This window comes from Centruroides sculpturatus, unplaced genomic scaffold (genome assembly GCF_000671375.1).
Source record: "Centruroides sculpturatus isolate CEXI.00-Female unplaced genomic scaffold, Cexi_2.0 scaffold499, whole genome shotgun sequence".
NCBI lineage: Eukaryota > Metazoa > Arthropoda > Arachnida > Scorpiones > Buthidae > Centruroides > Centruroides sculpturatus.
Genome location: NW_019384801.1, coordinates 119265 through 128440, shown reverse-complemented (window position 1 = coordinate 128440; position 9176 = coordinate 119265). Strand labels below are relative to the sequence as shown.

Below are 9176 nucleotides of genomic sequence, written 5' to 3'. Positions count from 1 at the left end.
ATAAATTTCAAATATATTTTTTTTTCATGTAAGATTAAACTTAATTTTTTTTTGTATGTATTTGTAAAATACTGTATTTATATTTATAAGTTGTATAGTATTTACAATTATAAAATTGCAAATATAGTTTCATTTTGTAAAATTGTTAAAAGCGACTTTTCTTTTAAGAATGAGTAAATGTGAAATATATTTTTTTAGCAAAGTTTGATAATGGTATTGTGTGTATTATTTAACAAATAAACTTAAATTTTTTAAATTTATTATTATATTTGGTAGTAATTTTCATTTAATGAAATTTTTACTTTTAGGTACTCATTATTGACAGTAGGTCATTTTTGGAATTTAATACGTGCCATGTTTGTAATGCTATTAATGTATGTTGTTCTAAAATTGTGAAAAGACGACTTCAGCAAGATAAGGTACTTAATAAATATTGAAATATTGTATGTGTGTTTATTTTTTCTAGACAAATTAATTTCCTCTTAATATTTTTACAGAAGATTTTTAAACCTTGATTAATTTTGAATTTTATAACTATTTATAAGTGGTTTGATTTTGATTGTATTTTAATCTAGATACAGTAAATAAAACTATAAAAATTTAATACTTTTTAATTTTCTGAAATAAATGTGTACCTAAGTAGCATTTGCAAATGCTACTTAGACAAGAAGTAATAGCAATACAGTGAAACTCCACTAAGTTGAATTAATGACATTGTATTGGAACAGTTTGTTACTGTAATGATGATGGCTCACTTGGAGCCTGAAGACAAAATAGACATAGTTAATGTCCTGTTGAATCATATCACATTAGGTGAGATGGGTGGGATGATATCGCATGGCTTGTGCTTGGTTGAGGAGATATGGACAAAATAAGCTGCTAATTTTTGTTTTGATGATCATGTTCTCTTTGCTCCTTGATAATTTTTTCTCAATAATCAAAGATGGTCAAAGTATGCAGTGATGTGTTCATTATTATCTGCTGGACATAGAGAATGAGTGTATATAAATGTTCCCTGGCTTCTGAATGCTGATTGAAACCTGAGCAATGTAATTTTTTATTTTCGGGCTGAAATTTGAAAAAATCTGTAGACCTATAAATTTACTCTGTCATTTGTCTTTCCTTATCTACGTCTTTCCTTAATCTTGAGAATGTTAGATAGATGAAAACCGAGACCAGATATAAAAAGTTAAGGGCAGGAGGCCCCGATTAACTATATGCAAGCTTCTGATGCATACTGGAAATCATGTTATTTCAATTCAAAAATTTCCCCTGAAAGGAGTTAGGTGACTCACACAACTCAATTGCTAAATGAAAAGTATGATGTACAGGGGCATATATTTTAAATTGAATAAATTAAAAAATATAATTAAAAATTGCAGCACGGTATTGTGACAATGTCACAATAAAATAATTGTTGTTTGTATCTTTATCTGATTCTTTGGAGATCAAAGCAATAGATTCCACAATCACTTCTATGAGGTTGTAGTCACCAAGAATCATCTTTGTCTGCCTCCAACCAAACTTCATCCTTATCAATTGTGGTTTCATTCTTACCAGAGCCTGTAGTTTGGTAATATTTATGTGTTAAGTTATGTGTTAAATATTTATGTGTTAATTCAAGGTTTTCTGTGTTCTCTCTCCCCTTTCATTGTCTTCTTCAGCCTCACTTTTTCCTGGACCACTATCACACCATCACTTCATCCAGGAACTTTTTCTTGCAAAGTTGCTTTACAGTACAAAGAATACCTTGATTTATAGGACTGGATCAGTAAGGTGGTGTTAGGAGAAAATGTATGAGAGTGGATTTTCCTATCCTTCTTTGCTGATGTGAAGGAACATTATCAAGAAGGATTAAGATTTTCAGTTCTATTTTCATGTGCTGTTTCTCTGGAATAGCATGATGAAAAGCCAGTTTTTAGTAATGATGGTAGTAAACTATGTAATTTTACCAGTATAATGAACCACTTTTTTTTTGTTTTATCTCCTTTATCACCCATGGTTTCTTGCTTTTGCCCATGATCTTTGGTTTCAGCATATGGTTCTCATCAGCATCAGCACACAACAGCAAAAAAAGCATGCTCTTTGGACAACTTGCATTCTAGAATATGTTTATTTTCTGATACCTGTGTGTTTTATGGCAATGTTTTCCAAAACAGACCATTCTCATCAGCATTGTACAACTGGCTCAGAATATTTTCAATACCAATCATTTCCTGCAGCCATTTTCTAGATGTTTCTACAGCTTCTTTATCAGTGTTCATTTTCACTTCAGTAACTTTTTGATTGATTTTACTTTTGCAGCCAACAGCTAGTGACTGTAAATCCATCAGTACAAACATTGAGCTGATTTCTCTACTACTGACTGGATCTCAACACTTCTTACTGGCAATTTACTTGCTTGTGACTACGTATATCATTTGTAAACAGCATTTTATAAATCTTCATTTTCAACTTTATGCATACATTTCTCTCCAGATTTTTATGGCTCAGTGTCAAATTTGGAATCACATAATACCAATTTTTCTTTATATTTGTTAATCTGTTGCAGTTTGCTTAGACCAGTGTTTCTCAACCTCTAACGAATTGTCACCTCCTTCAACGTAGTATCGCCCCCTTCAATAAAACTGTTACCTATTATCGCCCCTTCACTTCAAAATTCCAATGCCGAGGACCAAGACTAACACCAAATTCATACTGAATTGAATAGACTAGTGACTAATATAATGTTATTTGTTTAATTATTGTACGATATTATGAATAAAATATCTAATTATTTTTAATATAATGTTTTGCTATATCGCCCAGAAAATTGTTTTTTCGCCCCCCAAAATATAAATTGTTACTAATTGCCCCCTCAACATGGAAAAACGCCCACATGGGGGCAATATCGCCCCCGTTGAGAAACACTGGCTTAGACAATCATATTTATAGTGCAATTGGACAGGTTCAAAAATTTTTTTATAACTCCTTAATCAGCTTCAATTTGTAAAAAAGGGCTGACAAATTTACAATTTAATAAAAATACATACAGAGACTAAAATGTCTTCACTTTTCACCATAAGTCCACTTTTCTGCAGTGGAAGATAGTTGTTTCTGGTGATTGGACATGGCGAAAAGTGAAGACATTTTTTGTCAGCTTCAATTTGTTTGTGTAATAACTGTCTTATGCAGAGCTAGTACTAAAGTTTATGCTGTCCAGGACAAGATGTGCATTTGATGCCCCTTTATTTCCTACATAAAATGAAAAAAATTTTGTTTTGAAATGCCAGACCAATTAGAAGTGCTCCATCCTTGTTCCATCAATCAATATTCAACTTGTGCAATGTAATATAAATAAAAATAAAAAAATATTTTAAAAAAATAATACACCTGAAAATTTAGTATAAATTTATGAAAATTTGCTACCCTTGCAATTTGCCCATATGGTAGTGCTGGTCCTGGTCTTATGTTTGCATTTCAGCTTTCCTAGTAGAACTCCCTGTGCACACTTTTTCAAGGCAATACCTATAAAAATTATGTATGCAAGAAATTGAAGAACTTTACAGAATTAACTGTTATCATTAAATGAATGTGAAGATGAAACAAATTTTACTTAGGATCATGCAATCATGCAACTAGTTGAATTCTAATTTGATTTCAACTAGTTTTTCATGCTGAGCATACATTATGATAATAAAATAGTACTCAGTGAACTTGTGTTGACTATTGGCACCTGTGTGAAATATTCAGTGTGTTGTCAAAAGTTTTAAATTGTAAACATTTACTTATACAGTGTAGTTTGTTTGACAAGAATGTCAGTATTCATCTATGTATACAATATAATTCTTGACTGCATGAGACTGTTACATATAATGACTAACTACACATGCTTTATTTTAGATTTTTCTGATGTTTTCTAGCTACAGGAACTTCTTTAATGAGATATAAGTGAATAGCAAATTAATTTTTTCAAAATTTTGTCTGACTTAGCTAATTAATTTTAAAATGAAACAATATTCACAAATTTGTAAATTCAAATGTCCGCTAGTGATGTGGCGCTACAATATTTGGCTATGTCTTGGCTACTTTAATATTATTTTTGTGTGTTTTTGCTGGCAACACTGGATTGACCATGAAAGGGAGCCAGTATTTAAACAAGGCTTAATTTTCTAATTTTTAACGATACAATAGCAACGATTATTATTTTTTTTTAAAATTTGATAGGCTTAACATGGAGGAAAATTCAATGCAAAGTAGGTTAATAGCAATATACTAATATACTGATATACTAATTACATGAGATATAATAATATACTACACAAACAATGGATTTTTTCATACTTCTCGGTTATCCTACTTTTCAATTATCTGACCAACCCCAGTCCCCAATTGAGTCGGATAATCTATACTCTACTGTATTTGAAAAAATAAACACACTTAGTTTAGAATATATTAAAACAAAATTTAACCCAAAATGTGTTTTATTAATGTAATATTTTATTTAAAGCTTCTCTGTGACATTTCTCTAGAGGTCTGTCCAGAAAATTCTTGAACTTTTTCATAAACTGTTTGTCATGAGATTCTTACTCAGAATTTAGGCATGTATTACATTGCAGTCAAATTTGTCTCGCCTTTTGACCAGAAACAATTTCAAGTTGATGTGAGTGAGAATGAGGAGCTTTTGAATTGAGCTAATGAGGATGGATAAAGTTTCCATCCTCCAAAAAACAAAAAAAGTATTATTGGAATGAGACATGGGTTTATGGATATGACATTGAAATAAAGCTCAATCATCAAAATTGGTGTCAAAAGGATTACAATAACCAAAAGAAAGTGAAACATATTCAGTCAAATGTCAAAGTGATGCTGACCAATATTTTTTAATTTCAAGAATGTTTATTCACCATGAATTTCTTCCACAAGACCAGATAGTAAGACATAAAAGAGTATTATTTTAAAGTAATTCAGAGTCTTTGTGATGCTGTCAGAAAAAAAAAGTCATATATTTGGAGGGAAAGCCATTGGATACTTGTTCACAACCATGCATCTTAGCACACATTACTACTAATTTGTCAACTTTTGGTGAAACAGAATAATTATTACACACCTCCTTACTTTCTGGATCTTACTTTTTTTTATCCTCCAAAATGACATTGAAAGGCCAATGTTTTGAATCAATTGAGGATATAAAGGAAAATTTACTATTGGAATTTTGCTTTATATTAAATTAGTATTCCAACATAGGCATTCCAAGAATGTTTCAAAAGATGGAAGAAATGTGGGAATGCCGTATTTGCAGTGGAAAGAAGTAATTTGAAGTTGACAAGATTGAATAGCTTCAAACAAGAATTTTTTTATTTAAAAAGTTTGGTAATTTTTCAGATAGACCTTGTGTATAACAATTATGTTAGTTTTATATGAAATATTTAATTTCATTTTATGGATTCTATCTGTAATATAAAAGCATGATTTTATAATAATCAATTTATTTCAGGTATCTGTAAAAGATTTGTTAATTCATTGTTGTCAGTTTGAAGTGAGTGAAACATGTGATGTTATTGTGTATGATCAAGGTTCTTTGAGTGAAGAAGCCCTTCCTTTAGACAGTTTCCTATCTGTTCTTTTGAAAAAGTTATTACCTGTGTTTGGGAGTGTTAATTTATTACAAGGTAAATATTTCTTGCAGATTACAAAATTTATATAATTTTTATTGTTAATGTAGTTCTAATTTATTTATAAATAATTATTCTTTTGAAGAATAATCAATGAATAGAAAAAATTGATATTTTTGTAAGTATATAAAGCTGTATAAATGATATATTAATACAAATCAAATATTTGCTGCTCTAGAAAGCATTTGATTTTGTATTAACAGCTATATATCAATATTAATATAGAGTTTATTGTGTGTGAGGACCAAATTTTATAATAAATCGGTGATATCCATTTCCATTGGACCATTTGGATGTCTCAAAAAATTTATACACACTTCATTAACTCTAAATTCCTATGTATATTTTTTTTTTAGTAGGAAACCTGCAAAATAAATTCATTCTCATTCTCTAAATATGTAAATTGTGCTAGTTTCTCACAAGACAAATTTGTTATATCATTGTGAATGTAACAATATCATATTTTTATATCAATATTGCTTCTTTATTGTTTGTTGTTCTGTTCGACTATTTTATTGATATCTCTCTGTCTGGTTTTTAATTCAATTTGTAAAATCTATAAAACAGATTCAAACAATCCATTTATAATTTGTTAGTATTTGAAATATTGTTTGTTTCTTGAAACAAATTATTTAAGCTTAGCTTTTATAAAGATAAAAATGTGAATTGAATTACAAAGAATTTGATAACTCAAAAACATTGTTTTAGATATTAGATAGATTTGGTTCAATCATTCTGACACTAAGAATGTTATAATAATAATAATAAATTATTTTCAAATTATTATTATTATTATTATTACGTAAATAAATATATTTGGATAAAATAGAAAAACTTATAATCAGCTGTCTCTGAAATTTCCCAATGTTAGGAAATATTACAGTAAAACTAACTGAGATTATGGAGTATAAGTTTATGATTAATTTAATAAATTAATCTAAATTTATTTGAAATTAAGTAATGCTAAATTTAAAATTCAACCAAACAAGCTTGTTTTAAAATTTTAATATATTTAAAAATATTCCATTCATATAATTCTATGTAAAATAAGTTTTTTTTGAACATGTTATAGCTATTGTATACTGGCAAGATGAAGTGACCGTTTAACCAAGTGTTGGTTAAACGATCACTTCATCGTGCCAGTATACAATACATAAACAACAACACGATTTCGATAACAACAAAAATGTTATAACTAATTATATAATGAAAGTATTTGAACTTTAAAATTTAACTACACTGTCATTGTGTATGCAGATAACCTTAACTAGTATGTATCCTGCAAAAAGTTTCTAGAGTGAAAATAAAATTTTTTGTATAATCCACAACAATGTATACTCTGCATTTTTGAGAAGGTTACTGAAAACATCACACAGTATATGCAATTTAGAAGACATTAGTTCATTGTAGATATAATTATAAAATAAGTAAACAGGAAAAATAAAAATTTCTAATTGAGTTGTTTAAACTACCAAAGTTTCAAAAATGATAATATTTGCTGAATGGCCAAAATTTTTTCATACTATTATCAGTCAACCCCCCTATAACACTGTTGATAATTCCGTTTTATAAGAATTCTATGTTATACGAGTCACTTAGATTTTACAAATACGTGTTCTGGACTGTGAACGGCTCATGTATTTGTAAAATCTAAGTGACTTGTACAATATGGAATTCTTATAAAATGGAATTATCAACAGTGTTATAGGGGGGGTCGACTGCATATTTATATTTTATTTATTAAATAATAGATAGTAAAATATATAATAATAATAGTAATAGTAAATGTTAGAACAGCCTTGAGAAAAATTAAATATTAATATCCAATAACACTGATTTGAGAATTGACTGCTTAGCTCTTACTGTGAAGAACTGATGTGATATAAAATTGACAGCTGGTTTCTAAATAGTTCTTAGTCATTCTATAGACAGGGAAGATTACCAAGAACTTAACAGTTCTCAAGATACAACATATATATATGTGCCCTTGATAGTTTCAGAAAAAAATTGCAATGGCAGACGTATATACCTGCATCACCCAAAGGATTTTTCCATGTCTTTTAAAAACACAGTTAGTGAGTTTGAAGTAAGAGATTAAAAAACAAAGGAAAAATAGTTTAAGTTCAAAGTCAGTTAAAATCTGTATATAACTTACATCTGCTTTCAAATTAGGTTTTGAATTATAACATATAAGATTTCTGTTTGAAATTATAGTAATTTATTTTAATTTGATTATAAATAAAATCTATGTTCAGGTCATTGAGAGCTTGTATGGGGTCCAGGGTGTAGTTTTTTTTAATATGTAGAATTTTTCTTTATTAATAAAAAAGCAGTCTAAAGATCTTGTTTAGTTAATTAAAAAAAACATTATCGGGATAAAAACCATACAACTCCTAAGTTTTCTCTAGGCCTGAGAAAAATCTCCCAGCTCTCCTCTGTTGATGACTCTGTGTGTCTTAAGAATGAAAATTATTTATCTTGTACTAACAAGGAGAGACTACGGCTTTGGGGTAACGGATTTTGATGATCTTTGGTGTAGAGGTAGTACACCATGTGAGTGTACTACCTGTAAAATACTAAAGTGCAATACTCAAATATAATCAAGAAAAACGAACTTAAAGTTTTTGAGCACTTTATATATAAATTATACGTATTTCCATTCAAGCGTCCTGTGGCTGAGTGGTAACGATCCTGGTTCGTATGCTTGAGTTCCCGGGTTCGATTCTCGTGTACACTTTTTTTTTTAATTCATAAATACTTATAATGTATTTATTTCAATAATATAATTCATATAATTCAATTGCAACAACATCTTCTGATACACTATCTGAAAATGCTTTGCTGATAGGCACAGAATTATACAATAATACATTGGATGTGTTGAATGAAAATGTTGTAATTAAATTATTTTCGAAAAGTAAACTCTCATAATATAATACTCCATCTTTTAGCCGCTGCTTCGATACATCACTGTATAAAGAGTTATCGTCAACAGTTTTTTCGTCACAACGTGAAGAAATTGTTTCTCTTGATGACATTTTTTTAATTATAAAATAATTATTCAAAATAAATTTCACTGCACAAATACGTCTATTCGTGTCGAAATTCAGAAACGAACTGCTAAAGAGTGAGTGAAAAAGAACGCCGCTAGAAAAACGCTCCTAGTGAGAATTAGATCGGTCACCGTTAGTGATAACAATTAGATGGGAAAGTTGACACATAGGTGTCAAGAGGAAAAATATACAATTACAGGTAACCCCCTCATTTGCCTTTTCTGATGATACAATTAGTGCACTGGCACGGCGTGCATAAGTTCTAGCATTTTGAAGTTCCTGTTTGTGTTTTTCAAGAATTTTGTTGTCTTCTGGAACAAGCTACAAAAAAGTGTGTCTTTGTAAAATTTTAACATTTCTATAACTTTCAACAAAAACTATTATCATTAAATCAATCATTTTATTTTATTCAAACACATTAAAAAACTAGTAGAATATAAAAGCTAATGACCTGGCGGTGTCGTTAATT

The 9176-nt window shown here is 29.2% G+C and overlaps 1 protein-coding gene across 1 annotated transcript in view; it reads left to right on the top strand.

The window, feature by feature from the left end:
- Window positions 1-9176, top strand: part of LOC111629547 — a 68255-nt gene that overhangs the window by 16255 nt on the left and 42824 nt on the right. Inside the window, exons 3-4 of the mRNA XM_023373463.1 lie at window positions 309-419; window positions 5477-5651. Coding sequence (XP_023229231.1) covers window positions 309-419; window positions 5477-5651 — 286 coding nt within the window. The remainder of the gene's footprint in view (window positions 1-308; window positions 420-5476; window positions 5652-9176) is intronic.